The 25,824-nt window shown below is 43.1% G+C and overlaps 1 protein-coding gene across 4 annotated transcripts in view; it reads right to left on the bottom strand.

The window, feature by feature from the left end:
• The window catches only part of LOC311248544 (focal adhesion kinase 1-like), a 169,352-nt gene that overhangs the window by 33,730 nt on the left and 109,798 nt on the right, over positions 1–25,824 (bottom strand). For 3 of the 4 annotated variants that reach the window (XM_084339408.1, XM_084339409.1, XM_084339411.1), the window contains exon 15: positions 1,077–1,184. In XM_084339408.1, the coding sequence (XP_084195534.1) occupies positions 1,077–1,184 (108 nt within the window). The remainder of the gene's footprint in view (positions 1–1,076; positions 1,185–25,824) is intronic. The other variant, XM_084339410.1, reaches the window with a different exon arrangement.

The raw sequence follows: 25,824 nt of genomic DNA, 5'->3' as shown, positions 1-25,824 counted from the left end.
AACCAATTGCTTTTAGCTTGTCAATCAGAATGGAGTGATTGACCGTGTCAAAGGCCTTTTGTAGGTCCAGCATGACCATGCCGCAGTATTTGCCTGCGTCCACCTCTTGTTTGATGTGGTCATTCAAATAGAGAAGGCATGTGTCAGTGGAGTGGGATGTTCTGAAGCCAGATTGGAATTTGTAGATTAGATTTTTTTCCGCTAGGTAGTTTTCGACCTGTTCGTAGACTATTTTTTCCATGACTTTCGAGATGGAGGTGAGAATAGAAACAGGGCGGTAGTTGCCTGGGTCTAATTTGCTGCCCTTTTTGTGCAGAGGGGTCACCCTCACAATTTTGAAGTCCTTGGGGACGTGTCCCTGTTTTATGGAGAGGTTTATTATGTGTGTGATGATTGGGGTGATGACGGCTGCTGAGTCTCTGAGGAATTTGGAGGGGATGTTGTCATGGCCAGTGGCCTTGTTAGGTTGGAGGGCGCTCAGTTTATTGAGTACCTCATCTGTTGTAGAGAGAGAGAGAGATACAGAGAGAGAGAGAGATACAGAGAGAGAGAGGGAGGGAGAGAGAGATACAGAGAGAGAGAGGGAGGGAGAGAGAGATACAGAGAGAGGGAGGGAGAGAGAGAGAGAGAGGGAGAGAGAGAGACATACAGACAGACAGCTCGTCTTAGACTGGATTCAAACTCACGGTGTTGCACTTACATGGTATGGTATCTAGCTGAGTCAGGACTACAGCTGACATGAAACAATCATCACTTATTATTATTATTATTATTATTATTATTATTATTATTATTATTATTATTATTATTATTATTATTATTATTATTATTATTATTATTATTATTATTATTATTATTATTATTATTATTATTATTATTATTATTATTATTATTATTATTATTATTATTATTATTATTATTATTCATGTTATTATTATTATTATTATTATTATTATTATTATTATTATTATTATTATTATTATTATTATTATTATTATTATTATTATTATTATTATTATTATTATTATTATTATTGTTATCATTATCATTATTGTTATTATTGTTATTATTATTACCATGAGATTCTCCTCCTGTTCCAACCACCTCTGATCCTCCTCCATCTGCTGCTGTTGCATCATCAACCTGTCCTCCATCAGAACCGGTCCCACACACCCTGCCTCCTGCTGGATATATACAAGTAAAGAAATAAAGAATAAATAAAAAATAAAAGTACATATGCAAATTTGTTGTGTGTGTGTGTGTGTGTGTGTGTGTGTGTGTGTGTGTGTGTGTGTGTGTGCGCGTGTGTGTGTGTGTATGTGTGTGTGTGTGTGTGTGTGTGTGCATGGCCGTAGCCAGCTATGAGGTCACAGAGGTCTGGACCTCTGTAACTATTTGTAACTATAAACAAATATATATATTATTAATTTTTTTATTTATTTATTTAAAAATGGTACTGACTGACACTGGGCTGGCCCAATCACATATCTTACTAAGCACCCCCCCCCCCACCCCCCCCCCCCCCAGTCGTGCTGGTACATGACTGAGAGGGGGCTGGTACATGACTGAGAGGGGGCTGGTACATGACTGAGAGGGGGCTGTGGTACATGACTGAGAGGGGGCTGGTACATGACTGAGAGGGGGGCTGGCTGGTACATGACAGAGAGGGGGCTGGTACATGACTGAGAGGGGGCTGGTACATGACTGAGAGGGGGCTGTGGTACATGACTGAGAGGGGGCTGGTACATGACTGAGAGGGGGCTGTGGTACATGACTGAGAGGGGGCTGTGGTACATGACTGAGAGGGGGCTGGTACATGACTGAGAGGGGGCTGTGGTACATGACTGAGAGGGGGCTGGTACATGACTGAGAGGGGGCTGTGGTACATGACTGAGAGGGGGCTGTGGTACATGACTGAGAGGGGGCTGGTACATGACTGAGAGGGGGCTGTGGTACATGACTGAGAGGGGGCTGTGGTACATGCCTGAGATGGGGGCTGTGGTACATGACTGAGATGGGGCTGTGGTACATGACTGAGAGGGGGCTGTGGTACATGACTGAGATGGGGCTGTGGTACATGACTGAGAGGGGGCTGTGGTACATGACTGAGAGGGGGCTGTGGTACATGCCTGAGAGGGGGCTGTGGTACATGACTGAGAGGGGGCTGTGGTACATGACTGAGAGGGGGCTGTGGTACATGACTGAGAGGGGGCTGGTACATGACTGCGAGGGGGCTGGCTGGTACATGACTGAGAGGAGGCTGGTACATGACTGAGAGGGGGCTGGTACATGACTGAGAGGGGGCTGTGGTACATGACTGAGAGGGGGCTGTGGTACATGACTGAGAGGGGGGCTGTGGTACATGACTGAGAGGGGGCTGTGGTACATGACTGAGAGGGGGCTGGTACATGACTGAGAGGGGGCTGGTACATGACTGAGAGGGGGCTGGTACATGACTGAGAGGGGGCTGGTACATGACTGAGAGGGGTGACTGAGAGGGGGCTGGTACATGACTGAGAGGGGGCTGTGGTACATGACTGAGAGGAGGCTGGTACATGACTGAGAGGGGGGCTGGTACATGACTGAGATGGGGCTGTGGTACATGACTGAGAGGGGGGCTGTGGTACATGACTGAGAGGGGGCTGGTACCATGTATTGTGCATCATTGTAGGTCAACCCATTAAAAAGTAAATTTCCACAGCAGCCATTTTGGACTCACAAATTTCCCCCGCCTTTTTAAAAAATACACCCTGGCTAAATTAGTTTATCAACCCTCCTAGATGACAAATCCATTGAGAAACGAAGTGCCACAGATGACCCAACTACTAGGTCCATATCGTATCTTCATAATATTATTTTTTAAATCATTAGGATAAGGGTTCCCTTGATAAAGATGCATGAAAAGGCTGTATAATATACAACACCTGTAGCTCAACTGCAAAAACTGCTTATTTATTTGGAAATTAAAAACACATCATAAAAACGAATTATCTTGACCAATTTGTATTCCTGAGGATATCACCTAAAAGCATTCATTAAAACACTTATTTCCAAGGTGGTCCTCGATGGAAGACATATAGCCTATGCAGGGCCGCCTCAGGGGGTGTGCGAGCAGTGCGGTCGCACAGGGCCTCGCGGGAAGGGGGGCCTCGCAAAATAAAAAATAAAAGGCCCCCCTTCCCGCGAGGCCCTTTTTCATCACAGACCTAAAATCTAGTTTTGCTTATATGCTTATATATTTCACATTAGACACGTTTGTAGAATGTGTCTGACTTGTTCCTGCCTCTGCGGCTCTGCAGACTGCAGTTTTCCGGTTTCTGCGGCTTTGCTGCTCTACAGATTTTAGGATAGTGTTTCCGGCCCGGGCTCTTCTCCCGTCCGCCGTAATAAACCAAATAGAAGAAGAAGAAGACACACGAGGTAGATAATTCAGCGCTATTCAGAGGAGCCAGTGGATGTCTTTTCAAAAGCAGCATGGATCAGAAGAAATTACACTGTGGGCCAAGAAAGTCTCCTTCCAACTTTACCATTGGCGCCGCATTGATACTGCGTTATGGTGAGTCAACTATTATTATATTCCCGCCGTGGACCTATCTCTCTCTCTCTCTCTCTGGAGCCAAACTGGTCGACTAGCTAATAGTACTACTAGTAGCTAACGGTGTGTGCCTGGTGTCAGCACCTGGCTGTATGTAGCCGCATAGCTTGCTTCTGCGTTAGCTAATGGTTAGCACAAGCTAACAGCTAACTCAAGGCTAACTGATAGCATCAAACGAACGTTCCCAGCCGAGCGCAGCCGGCAGTTAACGTCGAAGCTAAACAGCTAACTGGCTCAATCAGCTGTTAGCTAATTAGCTGTTAGCTTGTGCTAACCATTAGCTAACGCAGAAGCAAGCTATGCGGCTACATACAGCCAGGTGCCTGATTGAGCTAACTGTTAGCCAGTTAGCTGTTTAGCTTCGACGTTAACTGCCGGCTGCGCTCGGCTGGGAACGTTCGTTTGATGCTATCAGTTAGCCTTGAGTTAGCTGTTAGCTTGTGCTACGACCATTGACATTAGCTGTGAGAATAGCAGGGGGTTCTGGCACTCTGACTACGACATCATCTTTGACAGAAGATGTAGTCGGGCCTGCACCATGACAAGGCTCTGGCAGCAGCTTATTTTGTCCCGACAGCGAGAGGCCTTTCGTCAACGTGGAGACCTGTGTTACGGCCTTTCGCCCTGCGTTCCTTGGTGCAGGTAAGATTAATGAAAATGTCATGACATTACCCCACTCTTCCTTCCTTCCCCTCCCGAATGTTTTGTTAATAACGATGTTTTTTTCCAGGCAAAACATATGCTACTTCACAACATTTGGAGATACGACATGTGCTGTGTGTGAATGTCTTGGTCGTTTGTGTAGCTTGGGTAGCGTTGGGCCGTTGGCCAAAGCTGTGTGTGTCACAGTACCTGGCTAGCCTATTTAGCTGATGTCGGCCATTGGCTCCTTGCTGCTTTGGTTTCTCTATAGACCCTCTTCTCTTTGGATTTAAGTGTTGATCTTTGTCCTTTTTGATCTCTCATACATGCTCTCTCTCTAACACACACACATGCTCTCTCTCTCTCTCTCTCTCTCTCTCTCTCTCTCTCTCTCTCTCTCTCATACATGCTCTCTCTCTAACACACATGCTCTCTCTCTCTCTCTTTCTAACACACACAGTCTGCCTATGGCGGCCTTTCTCGATGGCTAGGCTGTGCTCGCTGAGTCTGTATAGTCAAGGATCTTCAGTCACAGTGCTCAGGTATTCTGCCACTGTGTACTCTCTGTTTAGGGCCAAATAGCATTTCAATTTCTTTCCAATGTGTCTCTCTCTCTCTCTCTCTCTGTACACTGTATATTGACTGTAGAACGGGAGCTCTCTCTCGCTCTCTCTTTTGCTATATGTTGACTGTATCATGCCCCGCCTCGGGCAGCGCTATTATTTAAGAATATGTTGACTGTATAAAAAAAAAAAAAAAAAAAAAAAATATATATATATATATATATATATATATATATATATATATATATATATATATATATATATATATATATATTTTTTTTTTTAAACCTTTAGGGGGGGGGGGGGTAATCATCTCTCTCTCCTTATGTCTAGTCAAGCCAGGTTGTGGAGGAGAGAGACAGGGATAAACAGGCTATAGACTACTTTTCCCGTCCTGAGCCTGCTATGATGCAGGTGTTTTTACATCACCACCCAAAACAAGATGCAGCCAAGAGTGAGTGAGTACACTGGTCCACTTGCACTGGTCCACTTGTCCATGGCACTTACTACCCAGCTTTGTAGTGGGTTGGGGGAATAGTACAGTAGGTACGCATATTTAAGGGGACCGCAATGATGGTGTACTGCGTAGGGTTGGGCACCGAAAACCGGTTCTAATAGGAACCGGTTCCTAACTTCCGGTTCTGGAACTAACATATTTTCATTTCGATTCTTAATTTCGATTATTAAAAAAAAATTAAAAAAATTGTTAATTAATACCCGTATAGTCTATTTGCCATCCCATAGAGCCCCATTGTGAACCCAAAAATGTCAGAACCACCAAAGTGTTATGATGGATATGGATAGTACGGGTCCCCAGCACTCAGAAACTGCCAGATGCTAAGTTGTACATGTTGGGCAACTCTCTTTATTTGCATAATTAGCATACATTTGCGTAATCACCTAAATGGACAAATCTCAGAAACTACTTGATCAATTTCAACAATGTTGGAGTTGTTTTGGCGGTTATTCAGGATGCTGAATCCATTTATTGTCATGGTCCCAGCCAGGGATCATGCTCGAACAATGTGAACAGTGGTTTTCTGCCGCCCTCTGGTGGCCAAACGCAGCAGCTCCAGATATTGGACCTTATCATCAGGCCTGTAGTCCTAGGTCTTCTGGATATTATTAATGCTACTGTGTTTTCTCTGTTCATGTTGTGTGGTGCGTTTTAGCTTGTGTTTTTAAAAAGGTTTATCTTTTCATGTTCCTTTAAAGGTTCATCTCCCTTTACATACGTTTTTTGTAAGTGTTTAACTTTACATGTGTTCCTTTAAGGTTCACCCCTTTTCACATGTCTTTTAGTGTTTTTATTTTTTGATCACATTTTTTTATTATTAATTACATGAAACAAGACAACACAATAACCACAGTAACAAAACACACTCCACAGGAAAATAACAAACAATAATAATACAGAATAACAAATTATAAAGACAAAAAAAAAGAAAAAGAAACAGCGTTCAACCTTTCAAATATAGATGGCAACTTCAATAACAAAAATGTCTTCAAACATGCCAACCTTTCACCACCTTTACAAAGTGGGACGACTGAAAAGACTGTTTACGAGAGTGTTGCCGCAGGTTTACTGTAGATAGCCTAGGTCCCTTACACATGTTGTCAAGACTGCTAAACTCGCAGAAGGTAAAGTGTAAGAAGAAAGAGGATTTTCCTCCAAGTTGGTTGACAGGTCAATCAGTCTGCCAATATTAGTCCCTTGGGGAGATGGTATGTGAATTGACAAATAGCGCAGAATAGCTAAATATCAACCCCCCCCTAAAATCCCCCCAGTCAAAGTTAAGAAGGACAAGACAGGGGAGCTCCCGTAGCTCACCGCATATCTCGGCGCTATTTCTGCATCGGGGAAAACCGTGCTCGTCACGGATCTGGGGGACACGAGTTCGATTCCCGGACCCGCCGTCATTTCTCAGAATGTCTTCCCCTGCTCTACATCCCATTTCAACCTGTTTCTGTCGGTCATGCTTGACCAGAAAAGTGATAAACGCTAAAAAAAAAAAAAAAGTTTTAAAAAAGAAGGACAAGACAAAAAACAAGACAGACAAGACATTTCCTCCACCCCCTCCCATGAGACCGCCGGACCCCCCCTATCAAGCACCCCAACCCCGCTCAGCCGCACACGGCGGTCCTTACCTTCTCAGCTGCTGCGAACCACAGGTCAATGCCAGCCTGTCCTACCCCAATCACCCGCGCCGTGGATATCTCAAGATAAATCACATCCAACAATGTTAGGGACCAGTTAATCACTGTGAGCTTCTCAGGCTCCTTCCATCTCATTGCTATTAGCTTCTTCGCTGCTGTGACGCCCGCTAGGACAACCCTTTTCAGTTGTACGGACGCGGGTAGTGTCGTTATATCGTTCAGGAGTAGCGTAACAGCTGTGAATGGGATAGTTAAGCCACACAGATCTGAAAGTTTGTCCGTTATTGACCTCCAGAAACAGCCACTGGTGGGCAATCCCAATACATATGCATATAAGTGCCAGTGGCCTTTTGAGAGCACAAAGTGCACCGAGAGTCGGCTATCAGTCCCATAGCAAATAACTTCCTAGGTGTAAGATAGGTCCTATGAATATAATTAAAATTAATCTGCTGGTGATTGGGGTTGCGGGAAGACAATGCCACATTTGTCCAAACATCATCCCAATCAAACTCGGGGTCCAACTCCGGGATATCCACACGCCAGATTGTATCCAATGATACATTTTTATACGTGGATTGAATCAATAGCGTATAAAAGTCTGAGACAAACCCTCTGGAGGTCGTCCTGTCCACTATGAGCCTGAGAAAGGGGTGTGGTTGCAGAGCTTGAGCCCACGGCACGCCATGCGCCCTCAGCGCTGACCTTAGTTGAAGGTAAAGAAAGAAGGACTCGCCGGGAAGATCATAAAATTCTCTTAAGTCCTGAAACGCACGGAGGCCGTTCTTATCATAAATATCCTCCAGAGTATGAACTCCCCTCCTTTGCCATTGAGGAATATTAACCGGCTTGTCCCCAATAAGTAATTGCTGGTTATTAAAAATTGGAGAGTCCAGGTGCCATGGGCATTTAACCCCACACGACTTCTGTACATTACGCCACGTCTGGATCACGTGAGTTATGATCGGTCCATACCTCAGTCGGCATTTCGAAATAGGGACAGTGGAGTACACCACATCCTGCAATCTTAGCGGTGAGACCGCCGCCGCTTCTAAGGAGCGCCAAGATACAGCATCTACAGGGTCTAGCCAGCACATCAGAGGTTTCAGTGAAAAGGACCAGAAATAAAGCTTAAAATCAGGGATTGCGAGGCCCCCATCTTGTTTCCTACGTTGAGTAGTAGCTCTTTTGATTCTCGGGCGTTTGTTATTCCAGATAAACTTAGATACCATCGATTGTACCTTGCGCCAGTGGTCTATTGGAGGGGGCAGGGGGAGCATTGAGCTAACAAAATGTATCCTAGGCAGGACGTTCATTTTGATTATGGAAGCCCGGGCTTGTAATGAGTTAGGAAGGGACGACCACCTGTCTAGATCCTGGCATATTTTATCATAAGTACCCGTGAAGTTGTACTTAGTAGTTTGATTCAGCGTGGGGAATATCTCTATGCCCAAGTATTTAAAATGTTCTACTATGGGGATATCAGCTGGTAGTCGTACCGTCTTGGCCAGCTCATTAAGAGGTAGGCAGGCTGATTTGTTCCAGTTAATCTTAAAGCCTGACATTTTACCAAAGTCGTCGATTATTCCCAATAATTTTGCGGCCGACCGGGAGGGGTCGTCCATGAAAATCAGCAGGTCATCCGCATAGAGAGCAATTTTGTGTGGAGTATTATTGACCATTATGGGGACGATGTCCTCCGATTGCCTAATAAATTGGGCCAATGGTTTGAGGGAAAGCGCGAACAGTCCTGGACAACCCTGTCTAGAAGATCTGGAGACTGGAAAAAGTGTGGAACAGTTTTTGCCTGTCAGTATCATCGCAGACGGCGAGGCATACAGGACTTTAATCATATGAATAAAACTCTTTCCAAGACCCATAATCTCAAGTACCTTCCACAGGTATGACCATTCAAGTCTGTCAAACGCCTTCATGGCATCCAAAGACAGAACTGTGGACGGAACTGTATTGTCTTTACTGTTATCGATTACATGCAACAGCCTCCTAAGATTATCTGCAGCCAGGCACCCCGGGATAAAACCAGTTTGATCGCAGTGTACCAATACAGTCATAAATCTCTGCAGGCGACGGGCCAGCACCTTGGCAAACACTTTTAAATCGGCCCCGAGAAGACTCAAGGGTCTATAGCTACCACAATCATTGGGATCTTTGTCCTTCTTGAGAAGTAAAGAAATCAACGCCATATTGACATCTCTTGAGAACTCCCCTTGTTCGATAGCGTAATTGATCATATCGAGCATCAATGGACCCAGTTGGTCCCAGAAAGCTAAATACACCTCGGGTGGAATACCATCCCAGTCTGGTGCCTTACCCCTCTGCATTTCAGCAATCGTCTCCCTCAATTCCACAAGAGTGATCGGTTTCCCCAGTTCCTTGGCCTCTTCCTCAGAAATGTGGGGTATCTCAAGCCCGGCAATGAACGATTCAAATTTAGAGTCATCGAGATTAACCTCTGAGCTATATAACTGTGAGTAAAACTCTTTAAAAGTGTCATTGATCTTTTTCGAATCAGTAGTGACTGCACCCTGGCTCGTCTTGATCGAGGGGATATCCGAGAAATGATCATTCGAGCGTATTTTCATTGCCAATAGATGGCTAGGCCTGGAGCCGTGAAAGTAGTAATTTTGTCTTGTCCTATGTATCAAGAACTCAGACTGTTGTTTAAGTATGGAGTTTATTTCTTTCTTGACTATCTTACGTTGTGTGTTTAGTCGTTCACTATAGTTAGTTTGCAAGGATGCGTATAGGTCCGCATATAATGTTTCCAGTCCTTCTAGCTTTTTGACCGGGATTTTCGCAAATTGGAGGCGAAAAGTGTGACATGACCCCTGATAAATCCTTTCAATGCGTTCCACAGGACCCTAGGGTCTTCGACTGTGCCAACGTTGATCTGCAAGAATTCAGCTAGTTTACTCCTGAACTCAGAACAGAAATCATCGTTCTTTAGCAAGGTTGAATTAAAACGCCATCTGGGAGCTCTCGCGGAGAGCCTGCCAAAGGTTGCCATAAGGAAAATCCCCTTGTGGTCTGAGAGAGCCAGGGGAACCAATGAGACATCGAAACTATCAAACATATTAGGGGACGTGAATGCATAGTCTATTCGAGAGAAGGTTTTGTGTCTGGCTGACAGGTGAGAGTAATCCTTGAGGGTGGGATTGGATAAGCGCCATAGGTCTGCGAGCCCCGTGTCCTGGGCCCACATTCTGAGGGCCTTAGAGGACTGTTTTTGGTCGCTCGTTTCAGAGGACCCGGACCTATCCATCTCCGCATCCCAGCACGCATTAAAATCGCCACCCACAATGAGAGCGTATCCAGTAAGTTCCAACATATTCTTCGTGATTGTATTATAGAACGCTGAATCAAATGTGTTAGGGGCATACAATGCTATTATTGCCATCTTCCTATGAGAGAACTCAACTTTTGCTATAGTAATCCTTCCCTCCGTGTCCGACCACACGTCCAGGACTTTGATATCAAGGTTACGTCTTGTAACTATGACGACTCCTTTCGTCTTATCATCATTATCATTGGCTGAGGATGAGGAGATAACGTGATATTGTCGATTTGCCAGCCTTGACACATCACCTACCAATAAATGCGTCTCACTAAGGAGAGCAATGTCAATATTTCTTCTCTTCAATAACCAAAGGACACTGGCACGCTTGTGAGGGGCGTTAAGACCCCCTGCGTTCCAAATTAAAATATTCAATTTAGCCATGGTCTAATTTGTCTAAATGCGTAGAGAACATACCAGTGCAGCTAGGCTGAGGCTCGAGGCGCTGATCCAGGCGGGCCCAGACGGTCAATCTCAGGAGTTCAGAGGAGGAACAATCACACACATATAAGACAACAGTACATAAAACACAGAACAATACCACCCCAGTTACAACCCACCCTCCTTCTACTCTAAACCCTAACCCACCCGTCCTATTATTAACCCTCCTATACCCACTCTCCAATCCCCTCCCTATGCCCCATCCACTAAGGATGGTCATCTTCCTCTCATTACCCACTGGAGTCATGGATCCAATAAGACGTTCTCCACTCCGACCCCCCTCTAGATAAACCCCTAATTAAACCCCCACTAGTCCAATAAACACAAATAAAAATAAAAATTCAATTCAATAAAGATATCGGTCGAAAACCACCGTGAGCCTTGGCCCTAACATTAGGCAACTATAATGGAAGAAATAGCCATTATTATATAATAACTCAACATCAACCCTGTAACCATCCACTTCGGAGTCTGTGTATCAATGTCGCAACGTTATAGCATAAATGGATAAAGGAAAATTCAAAACAAAATTAAAGCATATCAGCAGTAAGTCTAAGGTAGGATCGGATCACAGTTAAATTGCGCATACAGATGCCATTAAAACAGCGACAATAAGAAGAAAAGGAAAAAGAGGGTTATGGCTATAGTGCAAGCAAAGCTAAACCTGACCCAACCTGTTATCACATATTTTATATGTATATTCGGTCGAGAGCCAACGTGAGCCTTGGCCCTAACATGACAACTATAATGGAAAAAATAGCCATTATTATATAATTACTCAACATCAACCCTGTAACCATCTGCCTCCGAGTCTGCATATTAATGTCGCAACGTTATAGCATAAATGGATAAAGGAAAATTCAAAACAAAATTAAAGTATATCAGCAGTTAGTCTAAGGTAGGATCGGATCACAGTTAAATTACGCATACAGATGCCATTAAAACAGCGACAATAAGAAGAAAAGGAAAAAGAGGGTTATGGCTATAGTGCAAGCAAAGCTAAACCTGACCCAACCTGTTATCACATATTTTATATGTATATTCGGTCGAGAGCCAACGTGAGCCTTGGCCCTAACATGACAACTATAATGGAAAAAATAGCCATTATTATATAATTACTCAACATCAACCCTGTAACCATCTGCCTCCGAGTCTGCATATTAATGTCGCAATGTTATAGCATAAATGGATAAAGGAAAATTCAAAACAAAATTAAAGTATATCAGCAGTTAGTCTAAGGTAGGATCGGATCACAGTTAACTTACGCATACAGATGCCATTAAAACAGCGGCAATAAGAAGAAAAGGAAAAGAGGGTTATGGCCAGAGTGCAAGCAAAGCTATACCCGACCCAACCTGTCATCATATATTGTATATGTATATTCAATCGACCTTCTACTACTGGAGCCCAAAGCTCAAAGCATCCTGGATATAAAAATAAAAGCATACAAGAAGTTAGTTAAGGACCCGATCACCATTAAATTGTGCAAACCTATGTCACTTGAACAGCAACAACAACCAAAATACATAAACATTATCGGGTCTCGAATGTATCGACGCGGGCGGACAGACACAGCCCGTTAGCCAGCCCGAGGCCAGCACGTAAGCTAGTGGTGAATCCGGCTAGCACGCTAGAGTTTGTTATGTACAATGTTCAGATAGCTCGTTAGCCTCCAAAGAGCTCGGATGGGCAGCGGATAGTTAGCCTGTCTGGACCTGACATCAAGCATTTGTGAATAGTCCGCAAATAAATATATCAATGTATTTAGGTCCACAACACCAAGCCACTCACCCGACAGCGTTATCAAGCCACCATCTCGGCCAACCCCCCTAGGTACTCCTCCGCTTTGGCCAACGACCAAAATGAGCGACGGTCATCACCTTTACATAGCACAGACAATCTTGCGGGGGCGAATAGCGTAGGCCTCAAGCCCAGTTTCCATAGCCTGGCCATGACCACTTTGTATTCGCCCCTCTGTGCCTGAACCTCCGGTGTGAAGTCTTCGAAAATGGCCACTTTGTGATTGTCGAGACCCAGATTCCCCCTTCTGGCCCGGGCCGACCACATGATGAGTTCTCTCTGTTGTAGCCTGTTTAGCTTGACAATGATGGGCCTCGGCTCCTTGCCCACACCAGGACTGGTCTTGCCCGCTCTGTAGGCCGACTCACACAAGGGCGGATCGGGCAGGACATCCTTCCCCAGTATCCTCTGCAGCAGCTCCGGCATGTTCTCCGAGAGACGTCCTCCCTCACTGCCCTCCGGTACACCAACAATCCTGATGTTGTATCGTCTCTCCCTGGACTGCAGTTCCACAATTACCAACTGTAGTTTGCCGACGTCAGCCTGCGTAGCCAGCAGGGAGCTCTCTAGACCCGCCACCCTCTCGCCTTGTTGAGAGGCCTCAACCGTTAGCGAAGCTAGTTTGTTAGCGTTAGCTGTGGCGGCAGCGTGTAGCGACTCCATCTTTTCTTTCAACGGACCTACCGCCAGCCTGATTTCCTCCGACATTGCCCGATGGAAGGAATCAAAAAGTTCCGCCTGCGCTTTCATTTGTGCATCAGCGAAGCGTACCTCAAAGTCCGCATGGAGTTTGGTCACGACCGAGAGAATTTCACTTATCTCAGGCGAAAGCGAGGACGGGCCCGGTGCCATTTTGTCGGCTGAAGCGTTGTTGGCTCTGGTTCCCGGCTTCGACATCACGAAAAGTCGAAAAAAGGTCGATGAAAGTAGTAGATGCTCGACCACTCAACAAAAAGATCAATAAGAAATAAAAATAAAGACTAGTGGGGTGACAGTGTTTTCCGCACGATAATAGGGAGCTCCCGTGTAACACGTCTCACCCCATGAACGCCTGGCTCCGCCCCTCACATGTCTTTTAGTGTTAAACATCTTTACATATGTTTCCTTAAGGGTTGTTCTTTTTATATATGTGTTCCTTTAAAAGGTTCATTCCCTTTACATATGTTTTTTGTAAGTGTTTGACTTTACATGTGTTCCTTTAAGGTTCACCCCTTTTCACATGTCTTTTAATGTTAAACATCTTTACATATGTTTCCTTAAGGGTTGTTCTTTTTACATATGTTTCCTTTTAGATATTCCTTTGACGGGAGCGGAGCTATAACCAAACGCGTATCGCTTCACATTGCGTTCAAACCGGAAGCCCTGTACACATGCTTTTAACAATGTTGTGAGTTTTCTTTTACTATCCTGTGTTCCTCAGCCTTGGCCATGTAGGCCGGTTACCAGCTGGCACTTGTTAGTAATCACAGGGTAGCATATAGACCTGCTCGTTCCCCTCATTCATTGTCGCACCATTGCCTTGTTTCAGTGTATTGTATCACAGTTGGTTTCGGTCACTTACTCACCTCTTGTCTCTTATATTCCCCGTGAGTCCGTTCCTATTTAGTTCTTATTTTTCCAGCATTGCTGAGTATTGTTTTCGGGTTTGCAGTTCGCTTTTGTTTAGTAACTTTTGATACCGTTTGTAATCATTGTTGCTTGCTGACTGCTTAGTAAAAGCCTGTTCACTACAGTACGTCGTCTCAGTCTCTTCTCTCTCTGCTCGTGTTAACTGCATTTGGGGTCTCCTCTTCCATACCACACCGAAACCATCACATTTATTATACTTAAGAGAAGAAAAAAGTTTCAAAATTGCAATATTTACTGGAATTGCGTGCAGTACTGGGCCAGCCCTCACAAATGGACCAAATTTCGACTCATTTTGGTGCAATTTTTTTATGAATTTTCAGTTTATAAATGTTTCAGAAGATGCAGAATTTATAGATCATTTATATGGAATGTTCAATTGTAAACAGAATGATGATAATAATAATAATAACTTTAATTTGTAGAGCGCCTAATGGGGTACTCTAGGCGCTTATGGGCTTGGTTACTGGGGTAACGGCTGCAGTTGAGCTCTGCCATGAGTCAATGTGGCAGCGGAGCAGTTTGCTGCCACAACTAGAAACTATTCTATTGGATTTGTGTATGTGACTGTGTGGTATCCTTGACTGGCATTTCATAACAAATAGGTGTATAATTAGAAAACCATAATGCAAAAGTCTGGTGTGCCATAAGGAGTGATACCCCACCTGGACACTGACTGGAGAGAACGTGGAGATACCCCACCTGGACACTGACTGGAGAGAACATGGAGATACCCCACCTGGACACTGTCTGGAGAGAACATGGAGATACCCCACCTGGACACTGACTGGAGAGAACGTGGAGATACCCCACTTGGACACTGTCTGGAGAGAACATGGAGATACCCCACCTGGACACTGACTGGAGAGAACATGGAGATACCCCACCTGGACACTGACTGGAGAGAACATGGAGATACCCCACCTGGACACTGTCTGGAGAGAACATGGAGATACCCCACCTGGACACTGACTGGAGAGAACATGGAGATACCCCACCTGGACACTGACTGGAGAGAACATGGAGATACCCCACCTAGACACTGACTGGAGAGAACATGGAGATACCCCACCTGGACACAGACTGGAGAGAACATGGAGATACCCCACCTGGACACTGACTGGAGAGAACATGGAGATACCCCACCTGGACACTGTCTGGAGAGAACATGGAGATACCCCACCTGGACACTGACTGGAGAGAACATGGAGATACCCCACCTGGACACTGTCTGGTCTGGAGAGAACAGATGAAGACAGTGGGGAGGAGTTTGATGATGACGAGTTTGATGATGACGAGTTTGACGATGTGGATTCAGAGTTCTGAACATGGTAAGTTTCAAGTTTCTTTAATAGTTGTCGTACAGAAGTACAGAATACTTTTATACAAAATGCTTCTTACTGTTACGCTCCAGAGACTGTGCTAGACAAGATAAGTATGAAATAAAATAAAGTAGCATGAAAAAAGAAGTAAAAATAGAGGTCCCAGTGTTCAGTATAGACATATGTACAATGTTCGATGCAGACTAGAAGTAACTGAGTTACCATACAATATACAATATACTATGCAATGTACTAATATACAATACTATATAGTGCAAAGCAGAAATGGGATGAGGTACAATTTTGGTACAATTTACAGTAAGTTGTACGAGTTGTAGTGCAAATCCTTTACCAATAAATATAAAGTGTGTTTAGGTGATCTAAAGTGTGGAGAGTGGGTGCTGCAGTGTGTTGTTTGTTTAAAGTGAGTGTGTGCGTGTGGATGTGTGTGCTGTGTGCATTTGATGGTTGTTGCATAGTGTTTATTGTTCGTTGAGCAGCCTGAGAAGTTTCAGGAAGACGTACAACTCCAAAACAAGTAATTATCTACTACTACTATGCGGTAAGAAGAAGCGCATATTGTTATGTTGTGGCCTATATGGTTGAGTAATGTCAATACCTGTCTTTTGTTATTTCTGTTTTATTAAGCGATGTTATTGTATTAAGGAACACAGTTTGATCAGTTCTAGTGTTTTTCCAATTTGCCGTGACGTTGCAGGTAGTGAATAAAAGAGCGGATGCCCTTCACATCTGAGTCTTTGTCTGAGTCTTTGTCTTGACAACGCAGATCTTTATACACCTGCCTATCTGCGTCTATACTTTCCGTAGCTGCATTTCTGCAGGACGCTCTCTGATTGGCCGACGCCAGTTTCTACACTGGTTAGGCTTAGGCACTCTTTCGAAGTAGGTTAAGGTTAGAGTTTGTCTTAGAGCATGGCGATAGAACGCCAGGTAGTTTGCAGGCTGTTCGACGCGGAAATGGGCAAAGACACAGCTCGTCACGCGATTGGGCAAACATGTCAGTGGCCAATCAGAGAGCGTCAGTCAGTGGCCAATCAGAGATTGTCCTGCAGAAATGCAGCTACGGAAAGTATAGACGCTGCCTATCTACTGTACTATGACAATATGACATTACCATAGGAACTATTTGGGGTCAGTAGAGATATTTTGAATACATAATGTCTGTGCTGTCCAAATGTAATCATTTCAGTATCCTCTAAAACTTTCTTGACTGAAAATGCACCACAATTGCACCAAAATGAGTTGAAATTCGGTAAATTCCAGTAAATATTGCAATTTCGAAACTCTTGAATATCATAAATGGATTCAGCATCCATTCAACATTGCTGAAATTGATCAAGTAGTTTCCAAGATTTGTCCATTTAGGTGATTATTTAGGAGAATATATGCTAATTATGCAAATAAAAAAAGTTGCCCAACATTTACAATTTAGCATCCGGCAGTTTCTGGGGACCGTACTATCCATATCCATCATAACACTTTGGTGGTTCCAAAATTTCCGGGTTCATTGTGTTGGCAAATAGACTATAGTTACAGTACAGCAACCAAATTAAACTGTATCAAGTCAACTGAAAATGTGAATAGTATGAAAAAATAAATAAAATAAAAAATAAATAAAAAATCTACTGCGAAATAAGCTGTGACCTGTTTTGACCTGCACCTCAAAGAATCGGAATCGAGAATCGTTTAGAACAGGAATCGATATGGAGAATCGATATGGAGAATCGATATGGAGAATCGGAATCGTTCAAATCCAAACGATGCCCAACCCTATACTGGTGTGTGTGTGTGTGTGTGTGTGTGTGTGTGTGTGTGTGTGTGTGTGTGTGTGTGTGTGTGTGTGTGTGTGTGTGTGTGTGTGTGTGTGAACGCAGAGAGGAGAGTGCAGCATGGGTGTCCGAGCCTGTGTTCACACGAGGGCTGACCTTGAAGCCTGTTTTTGGGATTCGAACTTTGTCAGGGTTCTTAGAACTTTCGTTTTTAATAAAAAATTATTAATTAATAAAAACATTTAAAAAAGTATTATTATTATTATATATTTTTTATGTTCCAACTAAATCCTCAATTTGAATACGAAAGTGATGGTGACGTCTTGATGGAGCGCCGAGTGCCAAGCGGATGCAGACAGTCAGTCAAGTCAAGAGTTTTAATTGTCACGGCATACAAGTATACAATGAAATGCGGGGGGTCTTGCCCGCAGCGATTGTGCATAATACAATAATAGTAATATAAATATAATAAGAATCCAATAGAACGACATTGTGCAATAAAACAAGTAAACAAAGTAGGGCATATCAGGTATATGTACATGAGTTTTCACAGAGCATGGTAGGACATGCTAGGTCCTGTGGTAGTGCAATACACTGTTAGCTACGGATGAGGCACTGGGTCTTTATGTACACTGCTATACAATGCTATATTATACAATCTCAAGTTATACTATACTATTCTTAAAGTGACCTTTCCTTTTGTAAAGTGACCATAAGTGTGAGCGTGTGCAGCATGTGTGTGTGTGTGTGCTCATGTTAAAGTGGCTGCTAGTGTGTGAGTGTGTACAGTGTGTGTGATGTGTGTGTGCTCATGTGTGCTTGTGCGTGGAGAGTTCAGTGTTCAAGGCTCTGATGGCCTGGGGGAAGAAGCTGAGCCGAAGTCTCTCTGTCCTAGTTGCTGGTGTTCGCAGGCGTTTGCCTGACCGCAGCAGCTTGAACAGGCTGTTGTTGGGGTGGTGAGGGTCTTTCATTATTCTGCAGGCTCTGGATTTGCACCTCTTGTTGTATAGGACCTGCAGGGGTGGTAGTGCAGCGTGGCTCAGGGGTAGAGCGGAGCGTCCAATGATCTAAGGGTTGGTGGTTCGAATCCCGCTCAAGCCCATGTCCATCCCATTGCCATTGTGTCCTTGGGCAAGACACTTAACCTACTTGCCTCGTATGAATGTGTATGCATGTGAATAAATGTTGGTGGTGATCGGAGGGGCCGTAGGCGTTGATTATTCGCCACACTTCCGTGAGTCTGCCTCAGGGCAGCTCTGGCTGCAATTGTAGCTTACCACCACCGGTATGACTGTGTATGAACGAATAATGGACTCTGTGAAGCGCTCTGAGTCAGAGCAACAGTCAGTCAGAGAAGAGCGCTATATAAATCCAATCCATTATTATTTATTAATACCCGTGGTACGCTCGGCTGAGGGCACCACTCTCTGTAGGGCCTTCTTGATAAAGGATTTGCACTACAACTCGTACACCTACTGTGAATTGTACCTAAATTGCACCTCGTCCCATTTAATAATAAATAATAATAATAATAACTTTATTTGTATAGCACTTTTCATACAGAGGTTGCAGTTCAAAGTGCTTCACAACAGCAAAAAATACAGGCATAAGCGAGCATAAAAAGATAGACAGGTAGAATCACAGTGTTTCACATTAGGATCTAGCATCCCAATAGGCTCTCCGCTTACAGTTTTCAGTAACACAAATAGTAAAAAATAGTTTAAAATGATTCAGTTTAAAAATAGTCAAAAAATTATAAAATAGAACGGACATAAAAAATACAGGCATGAGCGAGCATAGCAAGATATGGCAAATCACAGTGTTTCACATTAGGATCTAGCATCCTAATAGGCTCTCTATTCAGTAATACTCCTGTAATTCATGAACAAATAATCACAGTGTTTCACATTTGGATCTAGCAAATAATAAGAATAAAATGATTCAGTTTAAAAATAGTCATAAATAATCAGTGTTTCACATTTGGATCTAGCAAATAATAATAGTTTAAAATGATTCAGTTTAAAAATAGTCATCAGTAAGAAGTAAAAAGTGCAATAACCGACACATGAATTTGATAGGCAGTGTAAAAGAGTAGGCAGGGTAAGAATAAATACAAGTTGTGTCAGGATATCCCTGATGTTTCCTCTTGCCACTAGGTGGTAGCAGATATCTATCAGTGAAATGCCTGAGCAAAGAGATAGGTTTTAAGCTGTCTTTTAAAGATGTCTAGCGAGTTGGCTTCCCTGATGTTTTGGGGTAGTTTGTTCCATAGTTTTGGGGCATAGTTGATAAAGGCTGCATTACCGATCCTCTTTTGACTGCTTCTGGGAGCCTCTAGTAGTCCAGCAGCTGATGATCGCAGTGTTCTTGCTGGTGTGTAATTTATTAGAGTGTTGGCGATGTAGCTAGGTCCCTGTCCATTTAGAGCTTTGTATGTAAGGAGAAGGACCTTAAAGTCAATTCTAAATGTTACAGGAAGCCAGTGTAAAGCGGCTAGGACTGGACTAATGTGCTCTCTCCTTTTGGTTCTAGTTAGCAGTCGGGCTGCAGAGTTTTGGATTAGCTGAAGCCTCTCTGTGGTTTTCTTAGGGAGACCTGTGAAAAGTGCATTACAGTAGTCTAACCGGCTAGATATGAATGCATGAATTAGCTTCTCAGCATCGTTCTGATTAATAAATGGTCGTACTTTTGCTATATTTCTGAGATGGAAGAACGATGTTTTCGTCACTTTGCTAATATGAGAATTGAAGTTCAGTTCTGAATCTATGATAACCCCAAGACTAGTGACCTCAGATTTGATCCAAGGGGTTAGTCCCCCCAGGTTCTTTATTAATGTTTCTTTTTTAGTTTTGGAGCCGATAATTAGAATTTCAGTTTTGTTCTCGTTTAGTTTCAGGAAGTTCTTACTCATCCATTTATTTATTGCCAGTAAGCAGTCTGTAATGGAGCTAATCGCTGCATCATTTGGTTCAGCAGATATGTACAGTTGTGTATCATCCGCATAGCTATGGAAATCTACATTATGTTCTCTGATGATATCACCCAGCGGTAACATGTAAAGGGAGAAGAGTAAAGGACCTAAGCAACTCCCTTGTGCAACTCCATAGTTGTTGTCGTATATATCAGACATGTGATCTCCTAGTTTAACATAGAATTTCCTCCCTCTGATGTATGTTTTAAACCAGCCCAGCACATGGTCTGAGAAACCGACATGGTTTTCAAGACGATCGATTAGAATATCGTGATCGATTGTATCAAATGCTGCACTGAGATCTAACAGGATAAGGATGGAGATCTTATTCTCGTCAGAGTTTAGTCTGAGGTCACTGATTATTTTGGTGAGGGCAGTTTCAGTGCTATGATATTTTCTGAATCCTGACTGAAATTCTTCTAAGATGTTGTTTTCTTCAAGAAAGGAATTTATTTGAACTGAAACTATCTTTTCAAGTACTTTACTAATGAATGGTAGGTTGGATATTGGACGATAATTTGCCATTTCATTACTATCCAAGTTAGGTTTTTTTAGTAATGGCTTTACAACTGCTGTTTTAAAGGCATCCGGGAAAATACCAGTCCTAAGGGAAGTGTTTATGATATCTAGCACAGGGCTTGAAACACTATTAAATACCCGTTTGAAGAAAGCTGTAGGTATAGGGTCAATGTCTGAGGTGGAGGAGTTACATTCTGAGACAGTTTTGCAGAGTACATCTAATGTGATGCATGTGAAACTTCTCATGGTTACATTGCACTGATCAAGGTTATTTTGTTGTTAAAGAATAGTGCAAGTTCTTCACACTTAACCGTTGATGACTGAGGAGGTGTAGGGGCAGTGTTGAGTAGTACATTAATAGTGGAAAAGAGGATTCTGGAGTTTCCAGCATTTTCTGTAATGATTTTAGAGAAGTAATCTTTCCTTGCTAAGCGGATGGTTTTATTATAAGCAGTTAAAGCATCTTTGTATATATCACAGCATATGGTGGTTTTTGTTTTTCTCCATTTTCGCTCCGCTGCACGACATTTCCTTTTTTCTTCGTTGACCGTATTATAGTTTAACCAGGGCGAGGCTCTAGTTTTCTTCTTTTTCGTTTTTAATGGGGCGACAGAATTTAATATAGATGACATTGCATCATTGAGATTTTCTACCATTTCATTTAGAGAGCTGTCATGATTGTGTGGTTCATGTAGTCTGATAAGATCAATGATAACTATGATTTCTTTTTTTGTTTTAGTAAGGGTTATTTGAGTATCAAAAAATATACAGTGATGGTCGGAGAGAGGTAATTCAGTTATTGAGATATTTGTTATGCTTAGCCCAGTTGTTGTTATAACTAAGTCTAGTGTATTCCCAAGCCGGTGAGTTGCATTTGTTATATGCTGTATTAGGTCAAAGCTATCCAGTAGATTTTTTAGTTCCATAGTTTTGGAGTCTGTTTTCTTATTAAAATGGATGTTCAGGTCTCCATTTAGGATCACCTTATCATATCCGGTAACACATAGTGAGATCAGTTCAGAGAGCTCCTGTATAAATATTGGTGAGTGTCTAGGCGGGCGGTATATTGTGACAATAATAGTTGATTCTGTTTTTAGTTCAATGGCAAGATATTCCATTGACATGAACTCGCCTAGTTCTGTGATTCTAACAAGAGTTTTGAGGAGAAGATTGCTGCAACTCCTCCGCCCCTTTTATTTTTTCTGGGTATTTGAAAAAAATTATAGTCTGGTGGACAAGCTTCTATCATTATTGATGTAGCTGTGTCATTATTTAGCCATGTCTCTACTAGGCAGATGCAATCTAAGTTATTTTCTTTAATCAGATCATTTACTAAGAATGTTTTATTATTCAGTGATCTGACATTTAGGAAAGCTAATTTTATTTGTTGGACTTCTTTAGAGGAGGTCTGCTTTGGTTTGACCGTGATGGCCCTGAGGTTAATAGCAGGTAAACGCATTGGTGGCGTATATTTTTCACCATGCCATTGGCTAGTTATGATTACTTGTATGTTTTGAGAGATGGCATGGTAATTGTGCTATACTGTACCGTACTGACTGCACTGTGCTTTCGGGGACATTTGATCAGACGAGATGGCCTTGTGTGATATGGGGGACGGGGACGGGGACGGGACGTCTTGTGCTGTACTTCGTGGTGAGATTGTGTCCTTCATGACTATCTCTCGTGCTGGTATGAGCTTAATATTCTTGGAGGCCATCAAGGCATGACGCATGTTTGCTGATAGGAGCTTTGAACCTAAGCGATTTGGGAAGAAGCCATTTTTTTGAAAACGTTCTGGGTTATTCCAGAAAACATTGAAGTTGTCAATGAATTTCAGGCCGTGTACGAGACATGCAGCCCCTAACCATGAATTAAAATTTAGGAGTCGACTGAATGCTTCCTGTCCTCTGCGAAAGCATGCAATTGGTCCACTGATGGACACATCAGTGTTTGTGTACACAGACTGATGTTTGTCTAGTGTGTTCATTAAACGTGTGAAATCGTCTTTCAAAGTCTCTGTGCCAGTCTTCTTTCGCAGGATGTCAAACGATCCAGAGTGAATGACAATTTTTGTTATTCCTGGTCTGATTAGTGTTGGAAGTTTTTCGGCTAGCTCTTTCACAGTTGTATTGTCTAGACAGATATTTTCTGTGTTTGCCATCTCCACATACCTTGTTATGGAATCTCCAATCAGTATGCAGTCTATTTTCTGTGTGAGGTTAGCATTTTTCTTTCCAACAGTTTTGGGGCCGTTTGTTTTTGGGCTAGGCCTAGTCTGCCGGTTCTTTCCACAGTCCTGTGGCCTTGGTGAAGCCTCGTTAGCCTTCTCAGTAGCCGGCATGTTAACGCTGGTCCCGTACCTTCGGCGTTGGCTACCGCGACGTTCTCGGCGCATGATAGTCTCTTCGCTGTTAGCCGTTCGCTCGGTCTGGGTCGTGTTTGCCAGCCGTGTCGCTAGTGGCTCTGTTTTCCTCGTCGTCTCGTCGTTAGCGTGTGCTTCGCTAGCATTAGCGTGAGCTCCGGCATGCCAGCTGTTTGCTTCGCTAGTGTTAGCGTGAGCTCCGGTATTCTTGCTATTAGCGTCGTTAGCGTGAGCTCCGTTACGCTCGCTGTTTTCTTCGTTAGCGTTGTTAGCTACGCTTCTATGTCTCTTTGCCTTGGGTGTTGATATGCGTGTTTCCGAGAGTAGGTTGAAACTATTTCCTGGCGGTACCGGGGGTGAGGTCCTGGATCGTTTATTTCTCCTTTTATCCTTGACGGTGATCCACTGCTTTGGTCTAGCTCCTTGGTTGTGCCAAGGACCGTCTTTTGGGTGGTGCTGTTCTGTAGTTACTAGCATAGGCCAGTTCTCAATCATGGTATTGTTGGCTATATTTGTAGTAGCTTCATAAATAGAGTCAATGAGTTGCTCATCCTGCTGTATTTGGTACAGTGTAGAAACCCGAGCCTCCAGCTCTACAATCCTCTTTCTCATCTCCAAGCAATTAGTACATTCTGTGGGAGAGCCGAGTCCCGGCATCTTCCTTTATTTCTTTTCAGGTTAGGCTAAGCTGAAGCTAAGCTAGGTACTTAGCTGGTGGTGGTGGTGATGATGATGATGATGATGGTGGTGGTGGTGGTGATGGTGGTGGTGGTGGTGGTGATGGTGGTGGTGGTGGGTCACTCACTTCACAACCATTGTCTTTATGAAATATCATACAAGAGAGCTGTCCGTCGCTCTCTCCTAAACGGGGCAGCTTCCGTCGCCCCGGATATGTCCGTTTCTCTCCCCTACACGGGGCAGTTCCGTTGCCCTGGAGCTGTGCTATTACTCACACTGTCGTCTTCCGTCTCGTTAAAACTCAAAATAACAAGGAAAACCTTCCTCTCATAAATATCCTTGCCTTCCGACATAGTCCTTTGTGTGTAGCTGATAAGACGGCTCGCTATTCCTCCCACGGAGAATCTTGCTACTCGTCCTTTCGACTGTGGTAAAAAATCTGAATAGATAAGAAGATTCACAGTTCTGGAGAAGTACCATAGGAATTGGGAGTTAACGTACAGAGTAATTAAAGTTGAAAGGGCTGTAATAAATCATTATAATAGCGATAGGCAAAAGCAGCGGAGCACTATATAGTATTGTATATTAGTACACTGCACAGTATTGTATATTGTATGGTAACTACGTCTATTCTGCATCGAACATTGTACATATGTCTAAACTGAACACTGTGACCTCTTTTTTTTTACTTCTAATTTTACTATGTTTTTATTTCATACTTATCTTGTCTTGCACAGTCTCTGGAGCGCAACAGTAAGAAGCATTTTGTACAAAAGTATTCTGTACTTCTGTATGACAACTATTAAAGAAACTTGAAACTTGAAACTTGAAACTTGAAACTTGTCCTGTGCTGTTTCCATACCAGGCAGTGATGTTTCCAGTCAAGATGCTATGTTTCCAGTCAAGATGCTCTACAGCTCCGGAGTAGAAGGACTGGAGTATCTTCCCAGATACTCTGAACTTCCTTAACTGTCTCAGGTGGTAGAGGCGCTGCTTCACCTTTTTTACGACTGAGTCTATGTGTGTTGACCATGTCAGGTCCTCTGAGATGTGGACCCCCAGGTACTTGAAGCTGCTCACCCTGTCCACGGTAGCCCCATTTATCCTCAGGCTACATCATTTATGATAAATGTTTATTTTTTTTATAATAACTATAATAGTGTAATACTATAATATTAGTGTAGCCTAATCTTTATCTGCAACTGTGAAGAAAAACCCCATTGGTTTAAACAGAATGAATAGACACAGAAAAAAAAATATATATATATATAAAAAAAAAGAAATTCGAATGTTGATTTAGAATTCGAATGCCAACGTAACAAACGAAGGTCCGAACGTTCGAACGTTTGGGCTCAGCCCTGTGTTCACACTAGGGCTGACCTCGACTAGTCGAATAGTCGACTCATCGATCGAAACGAGCCGTAGTCGACTGCCAACCTCTTAGTAAAAAATTTATAAAAAAAGGATAATATATATATTTATTTTGTATAATTCTTTCCAAAAGAAAAGAGGCCTAGAAGCGTGGCTAACGCTAATGGCACGCATACCAGAGGCTAACTGCCTAAGAAAACAGGCACAGAGGCACTGAAAGAGGATTTCACCCATCTAATGAACACACTAGACAAGACAAATATCAAGATGTATCCATCAGTCGACCAATTGAATGCTTTAGCAAGCCTTCAGTCGACTCCTTCAGACATTAAGCACCCCCCACAGTCCAACATTTAATAATTTCTATATATTGTTTCGCATTCGGGGGGGTAGTCGACTATACAAATCCTTAGTCGGGGACCGGCCTAGTTCACACGCACTAAAATCAACTAGCTGCCCTAAAATCAACTAGCTGCACTAAAATCAACTAGCTGCCCTAAAATCAACACTGCATCATCTACTCAGGGATAAAGCAATTTTTTGGAAATGTAGGGTTTGGAAATAATATTGAATCATCTCGTATCTTCGTTTGAACCCCCAGAAATATTAGTAATCATTTTGGAAAGTTGTGCATC

This window comes from Notolepis coatsorum (genome assembly GCF_963971535.1).
Source record: "Notolepis coatsorum genome assembly, contig: SCAFFOLD_353, whole genome shotgun sequence".
Classification (NCBI taxonomy): Eukaryota; Metazoa; Chordata; class Actinopteri; order Aulopiformes; family Paralepididae; genus Notolepis; species Notolepis coatsorum.
Note: the sequence above shows the minus strand (reverse complement) of the source record. Positions and strands in the feature narration are given on the sequence as shown.